This window comes from Peromyscus eremicus, chromosome 2, assembly GCF_949786415.1.
Source record: "Peromyscus eremicus chromosome 2, PerEre_H2_v1, whole genome shotgun sequence".
NCBI classification, from domain to species: Eukaryota; Metazoa; Chordata; class Mammalia; order Rodentia; family Cricetidae; genus Peromyscus; species Peromyscus eremicus.
In genome coordinates this window covers 21,555,969-21,574,880 of record NC_081417.1, presented here as the reverse complement: position 1 = coordinate 21,574,880, position 18,912 = coordinate 21,555,969, and the positions used below count along the sequence as shown (strand labels likewise).

The 18,912-nt window shown below is 38.4% G+C and overlaps 1 protein-coding gene across 1 annotated transcript in view; it reads left to right on the top strand.

Annotated features, from left to right (window-relative positions):
• Positions 1-18,912, top strand: part of Cnbd1 (cyclic nucleotide binding domain containing 1) — a 367,762-nt gene that overhangs the window by 17,279 nt on the left and 331,571 nt on the right. Inside the window, exon 2 of the mRNA XM_059253897.1 lies at positions 15,855-15,927. Within this exon, the coding sequence (XP_059109880.1) occupies positions 15,855-15,927 (73 nt within the window). The remainder of the gene's footprint in view (positions 1-15,854; positions 15,928-18,912) is intronic.

Sequence of the window (18,912 nt, the reverse complement as noted above, 5' to 3'; positions counted from 1 at the left end):
GTTGTATCAAGTGCTATGTTTATTCAATATTATTTGAAAGAAAAGTCAATTTGGAATTTTGTAAAAATCAGATAGAAAAATGTAAATAAGTTTCCTATTGCCCATGAAGGCAGGTATACTGAATGAACTCTTAATATATATAGACTTATTCACAATTTAATTTCTTTCCCTAGATTTGAACCACTTATCTAAGTACATAAAAAGACTTAATCATGCTTATAATCCTTTAATTATCTCCTGTCCAACTTAATACTCCAGTCTAGAGCTAGAGTTCAATATTTGCTTATTACAGTATAAGGGCAACAACAAGTTTGTTTTATATTTCTGTTATTATTGCTACAAACTCCTTACATGTCCACTGATAATTATATTAAGAAAGGTTCTACTTGTCATTGGTTTAATTATTAGTGTGCACAGAAACCCTTTGAAGAGGTTTCAACCTTCTGTTTTTCAACTGAGTGTACTCTGACATTTCCACAGGGTCATTGTGACATTTTCTCAATAGCTAGGCTCTTGCAGGAATTCACCTTATTGAGAGTTACAAAGATTTGATTAAAATCACTCTTGTGATAGGAAACAAAATTAATAGATGTATACTGTTAGAGATTTTTGTTAAATACGTATATGTTAACTTCTCTATTGACAAAATAAAAAGTGTGTTCAGATAATCAACTTCACCACAGTAGCTATTTAACTGTCTACATAGTAGACATGTAGCATCATGCAATGAATCTCCAATATATACAGTAAAATTGTTTTATGATATTTAAATATAAATTATTTTTTCTGAAACTTTTGAGGATTGGGTCAGTATCTCTTTAGCTAATAAAAAATGGAGAGAAAGCAATTACATATGTAAAGCCTGAGAAATATTGTGTGTGACCATTTTTTATTATGAGAGCAATCTAATCCATGCATACTTACTTAATGACATAAATGGAAAAATACATTTACTTGGAACAAACATTAAAACATACAACATTGAAATTTTTCCATTTTAATAACATCACTGGGCATATGCCCAATATGATAATAGGTAGTTGAATTTTTAATTGCACAATTGGTTTCTAGTATAAGATTAATTTATAGCCATCAGTTTCAAATGCTTGTTCATGTATACTCTGGTTAAAATCCTAGAATTTAACCCCATTCTTTTTTTTTTTTTTTGTTTTTTGTTTTTTGTTTTTTGTTTTTTGTTTTTTGAGACAGGGTTTCTCTGTGTAGTTTTGGAGCCTTTCCTGGGACTCACTTGGTAGTCCAGGCTGGCCTCAAACTCACAGAGATCCGCCTGGCTCTGCCTCCCAAGTGCTTGGATTAAAGGCATGTGCCACCACCGCCCGGCTTATTTAACCCCATTCTAAGGTTAAGCCCCTGCTGCTTTTGTCAAAAGCTGGGCTACAACATTTCATGAGGGAAAAACAAGACAAGGAAACAAATGTAAACTTTACAACTTTTGAAACTGTTTAAGTTTTACCCCTGTAATAAATTTGACCAGTAGGAAAGATCAATATCTTTCCATAGTTGAATTTCACATTGAAAGTTTAATCTTTCCATTTTTAAACAATCTACTTTCAAAGACAACATCTATCACATGGCTGAAAATCTTCATATAAAGACCCTTGTAATACACAGCTCTTATAAAAGAGGTTCAATGATAAAGACATATTTTGATGAATTAAATGTTTCACAAGCCTGTAAGTGCTGTATAGTCTATGCAGTTTTTGAGCTTACTGGGCTGTTTCAAGCTAAGCATGAAACCTCAATCTCCTGGTAGCTTTTTTTTCATGCAAATAAAGTGTAAAAGATAAAAAAGTGGAATTTTAATTTTTTTATTCATTGCCAGCAATTCTTATTCTTAAAAATCTTTATTGTGTAATTAAAAAAAATGTCTTAAGTGAAGGATAATAGATTCCAGTTTTTGGAGTCTGCTTTTTGTGGTCAGAATTTCTCAGATTTAAGCCCTCTCCTTAAATCTCTAGTATGTTTCCCCCTCCTTTCCATACCACTCACCGGAGTTATTACTGAGTCTACTAATCAACTGTATGAGGAATATGAATTAATATGCATTTCACACAAGTCTCTTTCTAATCCATGTGCTTAAAAGTCTGTTATGATTAACATTTTATATAGTTCACACCAGAAATAATGGCATGTCAAATATTTTATATATATATATATATGAAAGTTATAACTTAGTTCATTTAAAATAAATAATTCTATATGACACTAAAACTAAATCATATAGTCTTTTTGTTAGGTTTTTGTAGTGATGGGAGGGCCAAGGAATGCCATGGGCGGTGGGTGGATGGGGGAAGAGCACGAAAGGCTGCCTCTGAACAATGATGGAAAAGAAAGAGCAGGCTGTGAAGGTGCAGGCTTGATAAGGGCATCATAAAGGGTGTGGGACTGATAGAAATGTTTCTCATTTGGCTGCTGGCACTGAGTCACTGAAGGCAGGCTTGGGAAGGCTTCTGATTCTGGGATGTGGGTGGTTCTCAGTTTACCAACACTTTTATTGGCTAAGATTTACCTGAGAAATGTGGGAGGGAAAATATCTCCATCACGTGAATAGTAGTTCCAGGTTTATTAAAAGCTATGATGTTAGGATAGCAATGAGTTTTCTGCTTAAATTGCCCTTATTTTAGTTTTATACTCAGAAAACAGTGTCTGTTAGGCTGTTTAATTTTGAAATCATCCAGGGTCCATACATAACCCAATTTTATGACTCTGGAACTCTGAATTAGAATGGATAAATTTGTGCATCCCAAGTTCCAATCCTTCATGATTAGAATGTGGTCATTGAATGACTCTTAAAAAGCCTGAAAAATGCATTAAATCAATTATTTTCTCAATAATAATAAGGAATGAAATAATATGTATAAGATGGCATTTATTACTGTGTATCATTTCACATTTCTAATAAAATTGATTGTTCTAGAGTAAGGAGAGTGCTTGTGATGGTAATGCCTATCACTCTAAAGACATGTATCACACTTCATGCTCTATCTTTCCATCTTATCTAAAAGGTGTCTCCTCACCATGGCACTGAAGAAGAATCACAGTTCATCTTCTTCTTTGCTATGAACAGGACTTTTCTTTCTTAAGGATTTTTCTGTGATTTTCTCACATTTAAACTCCATGAGGAATTAGAAATTGATTCTAAATACTGGAAAATGCTCCAAGGAATGGGCAGTCAATGATGGGTACCTACATGGGCTTGGCTAGGGTCTCCATAGGTAGGATTGGCTAAAAAATTGTGAGATAGCAACAGGGACAGGAAAAGGGAGACGATAAAAGAAGAGAAAAGAAATATCAAGTTCTAAGAAAACTATCCTTTGAATTGTGTCTAAAGTAGTTCTGGGACTAGTATGCATGTTAAAGATCTTGGAAAGAAATTCTGAAAGACTTTTTTCCCCAGATAAGTTAAATTATTATGATTTATACCAACTTTACTACTTAATGCAACTAGAAATTACCAGACTAAATTCTAGATTAATAAAATTAAATTCTGTTTGAAAAAGCAATGTATAAATCTACTAATTGTAAGCTTCCATATACTTATTAAGTTTTTAAAGAATTTAATTAGCATTACATTGTAACATGAATTACTCTATGGTCTTATTAATAAAAAACCCAGGGCCAGATATTAGGGTAAAAGCTGAAAGATCAGAGAGGCAGAACAGAAAGCCACTAGTTCTTACCCCTATGAAATCCTCCACTGAAAGAGAGTGAGCTCCTCTCTCCACCCAGTCTTATCACTTCCTCTCTCCACCAAGCTCTGTCACTTCCTAACTGTCTGTACAGACCTACAGACCTCCTCCTGATTTTCAGGCAAGCTTTATTTGTTAGAGCACAAATAAAATATCACCACATTTTCCCTTTTTGGCAAAAATTAAAAAAGTTATAACTAATATAAGAAAAACTATATACAGTAAGTATAATAACTATATGCAATATGTACAGGCAATAAATACATCAATAATGTTAGTCCATTTGCATTTGACAAATTCAGAGAAAATACTCAGTGAATCAAAAATGTACCTGGGCAGGATGGGCGCTCTTGTCCAGAAGGGAAGTCCAGGGCAGGATGGGTGCTCTTGTCCAGAAGGGAAGTCCGGGGCAGGATGGGAGCTCTTGTTTCTCCCTCTCTCTGGTCCAGAAGGGAAGTCCGGGGCAGGATGGGAGCTGGGGGCTGGCCTCTAAGTCTCAGGAAGTGGCTGAGGGCTCGGGCAGATGGGCGTGGGGGCAGGGCATGGAGATTGCAGGGTCTGCTGGGGGTCTTGGAGAAGGGGATCCTTCCTGGTGGGGCTAGAAGGGAACCTGTCCGGTGGTCAGAACCTGTGGCCAAGTTGAGCAGGTCTTCCCCGGAGTGGCTGGTGCCCAGGGATGGGGTCTGGGCTGAGCCAGGACACTCACCTCTGGTCCAGAAGGGAAGTCTGGGGCGGGATGGGAGCTGAGGGCCGGTCTCTTAGTCTCCTCAACTTTCCTAATCATCAGGGAAATGCAAATCAAAACAACTCTGAGATACCACCTTACGCCTGTCAGAATGGCTAAGATCAAAAACACTGAAGACACCTTATGCTGGAGAGGATGTGGAGTTAGGGGAACTCTCCTTCACTGCTGGTGGGAATGCAAGCTTGTACAACCACTTTGGAAATCAATATGGCGATTTCTTAGAAAATTGGGAATCAATCTCCCCCAAGATCCAGCTATACCACTCTTGGGCATATACCCAAGGAATGCTCAATCATACCACAAGAGCACTTGTTCAGCTATGTTCATATCAGCATTGTTTGTAATAGCCAGAACACAGAAACAACCTAGATGCCCTTCAACTGAAGAATGGACAAATAAAATGTGATACATATATACAATGGAATACTACTCAGCAGAGAAAAACAATGACATCTTGAGGTTTGCAGGCAAATGGATGGATCTAGAAAAAATCATCCTGAGTGAGGTAACCAAGACTCAGAAAGACAAACATGGTATGTACTCACTCATAGGAGGATACTAGATGTGGAACAAGGATGACTGGACTGCTGCTCACATCACCAGGGAGGCTACCTGGAAAACAGGACCCCAAGAAAGACACGGGGATCACCCAATGATGGAGAAATGGAAGAGATCTACATGAGCAGCCTGGACATAAATGGGGGTAATGAAGGGCAAGGGTCGAGGGAAAGAGAGCTTGGGGGAGCTGGAGATCCCAGCTGGATCAACAACACAGAGAGAAAACAAGGAATAGGAGACCATGGTAAATGAAGACCGCATGAGAATAGGAAGAAGCAAAGTGCTAGAGAGGCCCATAGAAATCCACAAAGATACCCCCACAACAGACTGCTGGCAATGGTCGAGAGACAGCCCGAACTGACCTACTCTGGTGATGGGATGGCCAAACACCCTAATTGTCGTGCTAGAAACCCCATTTAACGACTAGGGGATCTGGATGCAGAGATGCATGGCTAGGCCCCGGGTGGAGCTCTGGGAGTCCAATTAGCAAGAAAGAGGAGGGTTTATATGAGCGAGAATTGTTGAGACCAAGATTGGATAAAGCACAGGGACAAATAGCCAAACAAATGGAAACACATGAACTATGAACCAATGGCTGAGGGGTCACCAACTGGATCAGGCCCTCTGAATGGGTGAGACATTGATTGGTTTGATCTGTTTGGGAGGCATCCAGGCAGTGGGACTGGGTCCTGTGCTCATTGCATGAGTTGGCTGTTTGAAACCTGGGGCCTATGCAGGGTCGCTTGGCTTGCCCTGGGAGGAGGGGACTAGACCTGCCTGGACTGAGTCTACCAGGTTGATCTCAGTCCACGGGGGAGGCTTTGCCCTGGAGGAGGTGGGAATGGGGGGTGGTCTGGGGAGAAGGTGAGGGAGGCGGGAGGGGGGAGAACAAGGGAATCTGTGGCTGATATGTAGAACTGAATTGTATTGCAAAATAAAAAAAAAAATGTACCTGATTCACTTTCTATCCTAACTTGTATTACCAACTGAAACTATCTTTTGATGTCTTTCAAACTTATACACTTTACACCTATTTAGTGTTTCTTTTCTGAATTTCTTAACAAGGAAAACTATAACTATTTAATCTTCAACTCCATCAGAGACCCAAGAAGGAAATAGTATTACCTAAGTAAGCAGAAAATACAAGCAAGCAACTTCCAAAATATATGAGAAATAACAGAAACAGCTGGCTTCCTGGACAGTCACTCAAGATTTCTCTGCAAAATTGAGGCATTCATCTTTGGCCTACAGGCCTAGCATATCCGACAGACTCATCTTTGAAGCAGGATTTTATAAAGGGCCCTCCTACCTTGTCTTGGCAAAGATTAGTAGTCCTTTCTTCTGTGTCCTGCTTGTCCATTTAGACAGCATACTGTCAGCAGTCAATGCAAAGGCATTTTCTTGTCCAGTGGCTAACTTTGGCCACAAAGAAAGTAAACTCCATATGGAGTTTCTTCAATGCCCATCACCTTCTCTGAAGTAAATTGGTGCTGCCAGGAGCAGACGTGTCTCATAGTCATAAAAAAAGAAAAAAAAATCTGTTATTAAAACCTTTATGCCATATTCTATAGATCTCTGAAGTGTTTGAAGATGACCTGTCTATCTAAAATATATTTCTGCTTGATCTTGATAACATACCTAATACGACTATAAGTTCAGTTGTAATGACTAACTACCAGTCTGCATTTTTTATTATTCAAAATAGTTGGTAATAACTTTCAAGGACTAGAAAATTGCATTACATTGTTAAATGAACTGTACAGGTATAATACCTTGAACAAGATTAGAAATACATGTACAGTATTTTCTAACAAAATCAATCTCAAATTTGTATCAATATATATAATTTGTATATAATATACAAAAATCGAATCCAATGTAAAATATTTAAAACTAGTATATCCTTTCTAAAAGTAGATTCAGTAATCTAATTTAATTTTTCCTTTTCAGCATAGATTAATAGTCTACCCTTTATCCTATCATTTCTATATCTTTTTTTTGTAGATTCAATAATCTACCTTTTATCTTATTGTATTTATATTCTCTTTTTTCTTGTTTTTTTTTCAAACAATAACCCCGAATATAATTTCCTTTGTTTAGCTTTTTTCCTGACCATTAACAATTAACAACTTGAAACCAACCGTTCTACACAGTGACAATTATCCATAACCCACTGAATGACCAAAAACCACCCACCCTACCTCTTGGGAATGTGGGAATCATGTTCTTAAAATTACTTCCTGCTGTCTGGGGGTGACAGTATCTTTAGGGGATCCTGAAAAGAAAAATTTGAGTTATTTGTCAAGTCCTTGGAGAGGTAGCTGTATCATTTGTTGTCTCGTCTCTGCATAACGGGAAAATACAGGGCTTATCTCAAGTCCTTTCTCGAGTAGTCAGAGGGGCTGGATCATCTCAGCTAGCCATCTCAAAATTGTCCTGAGCAGTTTATAGTCCAAAGCTGATCTTTGGGTGATGTTTGTCAGCTTAGTGGTATTATCATCATCATCCTGATGGAATTGTCATTGTGTGGCCCAATCATCTTTTTGGCAACTTCAAAGTCATTGTTAGGCATGGTCATAGTTCCCTGCAGAAAACTGATAGAGACTCAAACCCAAAATCATGTACAGGAAGCTAGATGAAGCCTTTTTTCTAGAATTAGTAATCTATATGACCATTAACATCATGACAAAAGTTTAATTATATATATATATACATATATATAGAGAGATATAATATATATCTTATAAATTTTGATATAAAATTTATACCTTAAGAAAAGTTTTAAGAGTCAAAACAAAACCAAAGAATTATGAGATTAGTGGCAATATAATAGTCCTTTAATTTTGTTTTTTCTTCTGCATCATATCATCTGACTCTTCTGACATGATACAGAGATTTTGCATTTACTTTTAACAAGCATGCTTGGGTTTAGAGAAGGAGACAGTCATGCTCCAACTCCAAAGCCAGCTTTAATTTTTAATTGAACTGGGACTACATAAGACCACTTTTGTTAAGTGTCGTAGAGAAGAGCAGAAACAAATATTTAGGAAGACTTATGATTTTTTATCCTGTTAGATATGTAATATACTAATAGGCCAACTTACTCTTTATCTTGGGAAATATTTTCTGGATGATTTGTCCTTTTTCTTCAGATGTCTTATTTGTCCAATTTTCTTCAGATTCCTTAGCCTTCACTCTCCTGAAAGACAAAAACAAAACCTTTCCCCAACCCTAACTTTGGGGAGGTTCTTTTTTGGCAAGTTATATCTGATCAACTGAAAAGCATTTGTTAGTGGTATAAGTTAGTTTAAATTGAATGGTCATATTCGTTGATGAACTATCACCTCTTCTAATTAAGAGGTATTTCTTGTTCAAATCGAATCTTTATCAATTTTGGTCTTATTTATAGCTTTTCTTCTCCTGTAGAAACAAAAGCAAAATCTTGTCCCCAATGTAACACATATCCTGGTTTCCGTTTTGAGGTCAGCACATCTCTAAAGTATATAGGCTGATTTAATTCCCTAGTTTTTTTTCTATTATCCAATGTCTCTTCACAGCCATTGTTCCTTTCTCATCAGCACTGAGAAAATTCAAAGTTCATAAAGCTTTGTGTCATCTATTCCTGTTTTTTTTTGTTACCCCATTCTGTTTATTTAGCATATTCTTTAGAGTTTGATTTGATATTTCTATGACTGCTTGGCCTGTAGGATTGTGTGGTGTACCTGTAATATGCTTTATTTGTAATAAGCAAAAAACTGTTTCATTTTACCAGAGACATATGCAGGAACATTGTCAGTTTTAATTTGTGCGGGTATACCCATGGTGGCCATAACTTGTAGCAAACGCATGATTACAGAATCAGTCCTTTTGGAATTGAGAGCAGTTGCCCAATGAAATCCTGATTAGGTATCAGTAGTGTGGTGTACATAATTGAATTTTCCAAATTCTACAAAATGAAACACATCCATCTGACAGATTTCATTCCTCTGAGTACCCTTTGGGTTACATCCTGCTGGTAGTAGAGTTTGATTGTAAAAAGAACAAGTAGGACATTTCCTCATAATTTCCTTGGCTTGTTGCCAGGTTATAGAAAAATTCTTTTTTTTTAACCTCTTACTATTGACATGTTTTTTTTTTTAATGAAATGATGAGGCCTCCAGCACATTTCCTATCAATAATTTAACAATCTCATCATTACCTTGTGTTGGAGGGCCTGGCAGACTCATATGGGATTGGACGTGAGTTATACATAAGGGATGATTCCTATTCCTGATTATTTCTTGTAACTGAATAATTAGTGAAGTTAATTCTGACTCATTAGGGATAAATTCTGCAGTTCCAATATGTAAGACCACTCTTTCAGCATACTGAGAGTTAGTAACTATGTTGATAAGGATGTGTAAAAATCCATTAACGGCATATGAAATATAAAAATCCTTTAGAATGACATATAATTCCAACTTTTGGACAGAATTACAAGGACTTTGAATTACTTTACTTAAATTTTCTGATTTGTAGCCTGCCTTTGTTTTTTTTTTGTTTGTTTTTTTTTGTTTTGTGTGTGTGTGTGTGTGTGTGTGTGTGTGTGTGTGTGTGTGTGTGTGTGTATAAAATGTAGGGGCTCCAGATATTGGTGTTTCCTATACAATGAGAGTCAGAATCCAGTTAGCTCTCTTTATAGGTTTAATTCTATCACTTTTGGGATATTTGTTGTTAATCTCTCCCAAAAAATTATTGCAAGCTTTTTACCAAGGTTCACTTGCTGCCCATAATTTGTCAATTTCATCATTAGTTAAAAGTACTACAATTTCTCCTGAGTCTATTCCTGCTAATTGATGAAGTCTCAATTTTCCTTTTAAAATCAACTAAGATCTTTTCCATATAAATTTTTACTTTTTTTACTCTGTTTATTTGGTAGAAATATTTATTCCAATATAATATCTTCTGCATTAAAATTCCTGTAGGAGAATGCTTAGAGGGTAAAATAACCAAAATACAATTAATCGAGCTTTGGATCCACATGATCCACATATGCATCCTGTATTTTCTTTTCCACCAAAGCCAATTCTCTCAGCTTCAGCTGATAATCCTCTTGGACAATTTAAGTCCTTGTCACTCTCTAATATTTTGAACAAATTACTCTGTTCATCTTTTTTTACCCCAATAGTGATCCATAGACTGGAAAAGTCTCTGAATATTCTTTGAAAGTCATTAAGTGTCTGTAGTCGATATCTCCTAATTTGCACCTTTTGGCATCTAATTTTTTGTAGACCTATTTTATATCCTAAATAATTAATAGAATCTCTTTTTTGTGTCTTTTCAGAAGCAGTTTCTAATCCCAACAAGGCAAATTTTTCTTCTTTAACATTTTTTCTAAAGTATCTACATTTGAATCAACTAGTAAAAATGTCATCCATGTAATAGTAAATTATAAGTTTAGGAAATTGTTTGCATATTACTTTCAATGGTTGTCATACAAATTATTGGCACAGGATTGGGCTATTTAACATTTCCTGTAGAAGAACCCTCCATTGATATCTCTTGACTGGCTGGTAATTATCATCAGTAGGTACCCTGAAGGCAAATTTTTCTCCTTCTTTTTCTTATAATGATATTGAGAAGAAACAGTCTTTTAAATCAATAACTACAAGAGGTCATCCTTTAGATAACAGAGTAGGGAAAGGAATTTCAGATTTTAGAGAGTCCACTGGCTGAATTACCTTGTTAATTGCTCTTAGATCTGTTACCATTCTCCATTTACTAGATTTCTTTTTAATAACAAATACAGGAGAGTTCCAAGGGCTCGTTGATTCTTCAATATGCTGAGCATTTAACTGCTCTTGTAACAGCTGTTCTAAGGCCTGTAGTTTCTCATTTGTTAAAGGCCATTGCTGAATGCATACAGGTTTGTTTGTTAATTTTTTAAAGGTAGGACTGTTGGTGTCTTTGAAAGATCAGCAGCTGTTGTTCCCTGTTCTTGTACAATCTGGATCATCGGTGACTGTTCTTTATAATAACTTCTAATATTGTTCTCAGAAACATATGTTACTTTATGGTTTGTTTCTGAGGTTGAAAGATTGTTAATCTGGGTATTTCATTGTTGTAATAAATCACATTCCCATAGATTCATAGCTATGTTAGCCACATATGGCTTTAATTTTCCTCTTAGTCCTTCTGGCCCTATACATTTGACTCTTCTTGCACCCTGTTTCACTTGAGATAACATTTCAGTTCCTAAAAGCTGAACATTTACCTCCTGAAGAGGCCAATTTGAATACCAAGATTCTGGTGAAATTATTATTATGGCCATATCTGTGTCTACAAGACCTTCCATGAGAATGCCATTTATTTGTACTTCTAATTTTGGATTTTGCTTATTTATAGAAGCTTCAAAAATTCACTTTATGGTTTCTCCTGAATTTTTTGTTGTCTCTACTATAACTGTTCTATCACCCTGAGCAGTATGGATTTTTTTACAATAGGGATTTGGTTATTTTAACTGCTCTGGAAAGGGGTTTCTTCTACGATGGCAGGAAAGAACTGAATTTGTCATGGGGGCCTGTGAGAGGCCCCTCAGGGAGTTTCCCAATGGTAAAAGCAAATGATTACCTTGTCTGTCCCTTGTTGATCTATATTCATTAGTTCAGTGTTTGCCTTTACCACACCTTCCGCATATTCCAGAAGGGCGGGGTATTCTGTTGGGATTATTCCTTGAATAAACATTGTTTCTAGGTACACCCTGTTTACAGCCCCCTTTTAGGTGAACTTGTTTACCATAATTGAAACACCTGACATTACTATTTTTCTTCAAACCTCTGGAAATCACCTCTCCTATTCAAGTATCATCATGGTCATGAGATCCAATATTAATTGTATCTTGGATCCATTCCTCCAAGGGTGCTGATCTTGCCTTTAATGGCCTAATTATTCTTTTGCATTGTGCATTAGCATTTTCAAAAGCCAGAGATTCAATTATTATCTGTCTAGTTTCTGAATTTGTTATCATTTTCTTCACTGCTGAAGATAGCCTTTGTAAGAAATCCATGAAGATTTCTTTTGGGCTCTGTATATCTTTTGTAAATAACTCAATTTTCTTTCCTACTTCTTCAATTCTGTCCCAAGCATTCAAGGCTGACATTTGGCATAAAATTAGGGTGTGGTCATCATATAAAGATTGTCTTTGTGTATCAGCATAAGCTTTCTCCAAGAAGTTGATCTTGGGAAATTTCCATACCTCTAGTTCTACATCATTGTTGAATTGTCTTAGCCTCATCTTTCCATCAAGTCCTCCATTGTAACTAGGGACGAGTCTCTAGAACAGCTTTACCCAAATCTTTTCAGTCTTCAGGTATAATTGTAGGGAAAAGGGGCTGGCTAGAGAAACCCACCCTGACCCTGAAGCCCAAAATTAGGGAAGGATGGCTCAGATAAGGCCAGTGAGAGAAACACAGTTTAGCTCAGATTAGAGCCATCTCTGCCCCTGTCTAACTGACTTGTGAAAACAACCAATCATGGAGCAGGACAGTAGAATCCTGGCCCTAGGGCCCAGGACCAAGGAAGGAAACACAGCCTGTGTTTGGGACCTGAGCCAGAGAAATGAACAAAGGAAACGTGCCCTGACTCTGAAACCAGTACCAAAAAAAATCCACTCTTGGCCCCTAGAATCAGAGTCAGTGAATGAAATGTGTCCTGGCCTTAGAGGTAGTGTCTAAAAACTAAGTAAGGCCAGTGAGAGAAACACAGTTTAGCCCAGATCAGAGCCATCTCTGCCCCTGTCCAACTGACTTGTGAAACCAACCAATCACAGAGCAGGACAGTAGAATTCTGGCCCTAGGGCCCAGGACCAGGGAAAGAAACACAGCCTGTGTTTGGGATCTGAGCCAGAGAAATGAACGCTTTATCCCAAACCCAGAACCAAGGAAATATGCCCTGATTCTGAAACTAGTACCAAAATAATACTCTTGGTCCCTAGAATCAGAGTCAGTGAAAGAAATGTGCCTTGGCCTTAGAGGTAGTGTCAAAAAGCCAAGAAAGTCCAGTGAAAGAAACACAGTTTGGCCCTGAAATCAAGGCCATCTCTGTCCCTTGCCCACAAAACTGGCCAATCCCTGGGCAGGAAAAAAATTAACCAATCACAGTTGACTCTGCCCCTGGACATCCTATATAAACTGCCCTGCCTGGTCAGTTGTGAGCTGTTCTCTCCACCCTGGTAGAGGCAGCTACTCTCCTGGACTCCTCCTTCCCAAATAAATCTCTTTCCCAAAAGAGTTTTAGGTGAAGACCTTCATTCACTGGTGCACAGAAGAACCTTGCTGGGACATCCCATAGTGGATTGAGCAAGGGGGGAGCTGAACAGAAGAACCTTGCTGAGACATCCCATAGTGGATTGAGCAAGGGGGAGCTGAACAGAAGAACCTTGCTAAGACATCCCATAGTGGATTGAGCAAGGGGGGAGCTGAACAGAAGAACCTTGCTAAGACATCCCATAGTGGATTGAGCAAGGTGGGAGCTGAACAGAAGAACCTTGCTAAGACATCCCATAGTGGATTGAGCAAGGTGGGAGCTGAACAGAAGAACCTTGCTAAGACATCCCATAGTGGATTGAGCAAGGGGGAGCTGAACAGAAGAACCTTGCTAAGATGTCCCATAGTGGACTGAGCAAGAGAAAGCTGGTAACACTGAAGCGGAGATTGCAGCTCCCCAGGAGAAGAGCAGGATTGCTGTATCCTGCAGGGAGACCATCCCCCATCACACCAGGTTTAGCCCAACTTTCCCGAAGAGTCAAGATACCTGTCCCTGCTGAAGAAGTTCCAGGCCTGACTCTGCTGAGAAGTCAGAAAAATTCCCCTTCCAGAGTTGGGCTGTTTCTTTGCAGTTCCAGCTGTCAGAGCTGTGCTAAACAGCTCTAGGTGTCCGGGACACCTTCAGGGCAGAGCTGTTGTTCCGAGCAGCTTGAGGTGTCCTGGATACCTTGCCCTCCAGAGTTGAACTGTCTCTTTGCAGTTTCAGTCATCACAGCTGTGCTACACAGCTCAAGGTGTTTCCTGACTCCCCCAGTAGTCAGGACACCAAATCCACAGAGTTGCAAAGCTCACGTTCTGCAACCAATTTACTAAGAATAATTCTATTACAAGTTGGCCATGAGTTTAACATTTGCTTCACATATGGAGAATACATATCATGTGACACTATAGCTTCTTTGAATCTCCTCAGATCTAACATTTGCACAGGAATCCAATCAGCTTATACACAGCCTTGAGCATTTGGCAGTTCCAGTACTGTTACTGGATAGATTAAGGTTGGCTGTTTGAAAGTGTTAGGCTGTTTCTCTGTAACCATATAATGCAGTGCTGAGATAAGTTCACCTTTAAATTCCTCTGTCTGGTCTGAATTTCTCCATGGTCTGTTTTAACACATTTTTCTAAATCTTTTATCTTGGCACTCATATTAACCAACCTTTTTGATGATAAAACAAAAATGATCAAACAAATAATACTTATAATTGATGTTACACAAATCCCATCAACATGAATTAACTTCTCATGTAATTGTTCCATTTTCAGACCACGTAATGGGTTATCAAACAGAGACCAAATTCTCTCCATTGTAAAAATGTTTCCCATTTTTTAATGTGGGAAAAATTCTCTTTTAACTAATTCCTCCCTTTAAGAAATCTTAATTGACTCATCAAATTTTGCTGACAATGATGCTTCAGATGTGAGGCTGACTGCTTTTGCCTGGAGCAGGAGAATCCTGAACGAGTTTCAAGGCAGCTACATAGTGTGGTAGCAGTCTGAGATGTGGATCAAGAGAGAACCTACAACCCACTAGGAGAGAAGAAGTCAAAGAGACTTCAGCCCATGTGGGGTGGAGACTCTGACCATGTTGCAGCTTGAGTCTGAGCCAGGGGCCTGCAAGGCCATAAGCAGCTTTTTAGTGAATTCATGCCACAAATGTTGGGTTGCCAGATATAACAAGAATTGCTATATGGTCTTATTAATAAAAAAACCCCGAGCCAGATATTGGGGTAAAAGCTGAAAGATCAGAGAGACAGAGCAGCAAGCTACTAGTCCTTACCCCTACAAAATCTTCTGCTGAAAGAGAGCAAGCTCCTCTCTCCACCCTCCTTATTACTTCCTCTATCCGCCCAGGTCTATCACTAGCAAGATTGGCATGGCCAGAGCACAAGGAGCACTGCTAGAAAATAGTGTGTTATGCACAGGACTGGACAACTGCACTTATAAACTCAAAGCAGCTATGGCTGTCTACATAAGACTAGTACAAAATCAAGCCAAACAACATGGAATGGGGAGAGGCTACCCCTAGCTTGAGACCTATAAACAACTGATAGCTTCTGGGGGAGAGAGAGTCTATTTCTTTCAAGGGTGAATTAGTGAATTCATGCCACTCTCTGGTCTGAATTTCTCCATGGTCTGTTTTAACACATTTTTCTAAAACTTTTATCTTGGCGTAGGTTGCTCATCTCCAGCGGATGGTCTTATATCCATGTTTTAATGTGCAGCACTAATTAGATTCCATAGATTATAAAGAAAATATAAGTGTATGTGAAATTTATGGGGGAATGATAGATGGAGGAGACCAGGAGGAGAAAAAGGGAGATGTCAGGAGTAGATATAATCAAAACACATTTTAAAAGTAAATTCTATACTTAATCATTGTACTGAATTTTATTTGTTTATTAGAGACTGTGCATAAATATCTTACTTTATGACCATTGAAATATTTTTAGTATGATGAATGTTTGTAATTAAATCCTATTTACACACTTGCTAATAAGATAACAGAAAATTACTCACACTTTAATTGATTTCTTTTTGCAGGCCTGAGGCCAAGCAGGAGCATTAACTATGGTCAGTTGAATGCCTTATGCCACATTAGAGAACTACAGAGCAGGCAAGTTACTCATGAGTTTCCTTTTCTGTCATAGAGAAAGCAATACCACTGCTTGCTTATGGGTAAAGTACAGTAATGAGAACGCTCTAACTCTCACAAGTACCCGATTTACCACATGGATATGTACATTTGAAACTCGGGGTTGATTTCTATATACTGAAAAGGTAGAATACATATATATGACATTTTTTTGGGGGGGGTGGTTTCGAGGCAGGGTTTCTCTGTGTAGCTTTGCGCCTTTCCTGGGACTCACTTGGTAGCCCAGGCTGGCCTCAAACTCACAGAAATCTGCCTGCCTCTGCCTCCCGAGTGCTAGGATTAAAGGCGTGCGCCACCACTGCCCGGCCTATATGACATATTTTAAGGAAACTGATTTAGTATGGAATAAACACAAGGCATTCCAAACTGGGCCCTTTTTATTACTCAAAAAAAACAGTCACAAGGAGAAAGACTTAAATGGTTGAAAACACAAATATTGAGTGCAAGTACCTGAGATGGGCATAGGGACATCTGTTTGGAGCGGTCTGGAGAAAGGGAAATAGGAACTAGTCCTTTCCAGAGATTAGAATTTCTAAGAGGCATGAGAATTGAATACAGAACTTTAAAATGCATTTTGTTGTTGTTTTAATTACTGTTGTATTGCTCTGAAGAGACACCTTGACCAAGATAATGCTTATAAAAGAAAGTATTTAGTTGGGAGCTTGGTTACAGTTTTAGAGGGTTAGTCCTTTATCATTATGGGGGAAGCAGATAGGCATGGCCCTGATGCAGTAGTTGTGAGTTTTACATCCTGATTTGCAGGTAGTACGTCTCTAGAAAGAGACAATGCATGGGCTTTTGGAACCTTAAAGCCCACCCCCAGTGCCATACTTCCTTCAAGAAGGCCACACCTACTCCAAAAATATCTATCTCCTAATCTTTCCCAAAGAGTTCCACTAACTGGGACCAAGCAGTCAAAAATATGAGCATATGGGGAATATTCTCATTCAAACTACATTTCCACTTACTGGCCCCTATAGGCTTGTGGCCATGTTATAACACAAAATGCTTTCAGTCCAACTTCAAAAGTCCCCATAGTCATTCACAGTCTCAACACTCTCTTAAGTCTCTTCTGAGACTCAAGGCAATCTCTTAACTGTAACCCTATGTTAAAAAAAAAAGCAAAAAGCAGATCACATATTTCCAACATACAATGGCACAGAATAAACATTATCATTCCAAAACTGGGGAAATACAGGAGCAAAGCACGACCCCCCAGCAGGGCAAACTACACATTTTGCAGCTCCATATCTCATGTTAAAAAGGTTTATTATAGATGACTCTTTCCTTCCAGATTTGCTGACTGCAGCACATTTCTCTCTCTTGGGCTGGTTCCACAGCCTGTTAGAAGCTCTCCTTGCCAAGTACCCCATGGCTCTGGCATCTCAGATCCAGCATCTTCAGGTCTCCAGTGAAACTTAGGTTTCACCTTCACAGTTTCATGCAATGACCTCCCTGGGTCTACCTGCTTGCTCTTTTTCATGTACAAGCCTGACCTAATCGACTTTTCCTAACTATAGAGGAAGAGTCTACAAGCCCTTTCCTGTATCTTTCTTGACTCCAAACCCAGAATCAACTGGCCAAGCTGCCTAGTTATTCTGCTTGTTACCACTGGAACCTGGCACCCTCCCTGAATTACATTTGTGTAAGGTTTTTGTTGTTGATAGTTTCCTTTGCTGCTTAAACTTTCCTTTAATTCCTTTTCACAAATTGGAAGCTTAGCTGGTTGGGGTCTTGCCCTTAGGGCATCACTCTATTTCATTTTGAATAATACCTTTCTTTAAACATTTTTATCTCCTTGAACACAAGATTTGGCTCCAGTGTTACATTTCCTGGTGCTCTTTTTCTCTTTAAACTGCACACTTTGTATTTTTTGTGCCCTGCTTGCTCTTTTTCATTGTAGATCTTCATAAAAGTGATCAATACGCTAGGCTGTCTTAAAATCTCCACCAATGACATTAATCCAAATCTCTTCAATTTAGCCTAAAGCAGTTTTAGGACAAGTGAAAAGAGTGGCCTCATTCTTTGCCAAAACATCACAAGAATGTTCTGTAGGTCCCTGACTAGTATTCTTTCCCTCTGAAGCCTTGGAGCCAGGCTTCCAAATCCTAATCTCCCTCTATACTATTGTCTTCCGTGCTCCTACAAGTATGAACCAGGAAGTCCCTCTTAAAGTGCTCAACTACTTTTCTAGTCCAAAGTCTCAAAATCTTCTAAACTCTTCCAATAAACAGTCTGGTCAGATCTATCATAGCAATATGCCAGCCCATGGTACCTATTTCTGTCTCAGTTACTATTCTATTGTGGTGAAGAGACATCATGACCAAGGCAACTCTGCTAAAATAAAGCATCTAATTGGCTTGGTTACAGTTTTAGAGGGTTGGTCCATGTTCATTATGGTGGGGTGCAGATAGGCTCTGAATATCTGAACTTTACTTCATGATAGGCAAGCAGAAGGCAGAGAGAGAGAGACTGGGTCTCAAAACCTATCCCCAGTGGCATACATCCTGCAACAAGGACATACAAGGCCATATGTAATTGTTCCTAAATAGTTCATCAACTGGGGATCAAGTATTACACATATGAGCCTATGGGGGTCATTCCTATCCAAATCACCACAGCTGCAATGCCTTTCCTTCAGCTGTACTTTTGGAATTATTAAGACATAACCACTGTCCACCTACATGCCAACCACTCTTCACTCATGTTTGTGTTGACAAAATGCCTTGAGTTTACACATTTTTCTCTCTTCTTTAAAGTACCTCTTAAAGTCATATTTCAGTTAGTATTTTGGAAACGTCTTTTAAAATTTTTTAGCAGTGTCTTGCAAATGAGAAGTATAAAGAACTAAGCTTTATGATTAGCGGGTTGTGGTTGTATGTACCTCTATCTTGATAAAACACCATTTGAACATAACTTCTTGTTGGTTACCAAGTTGTGTCAATA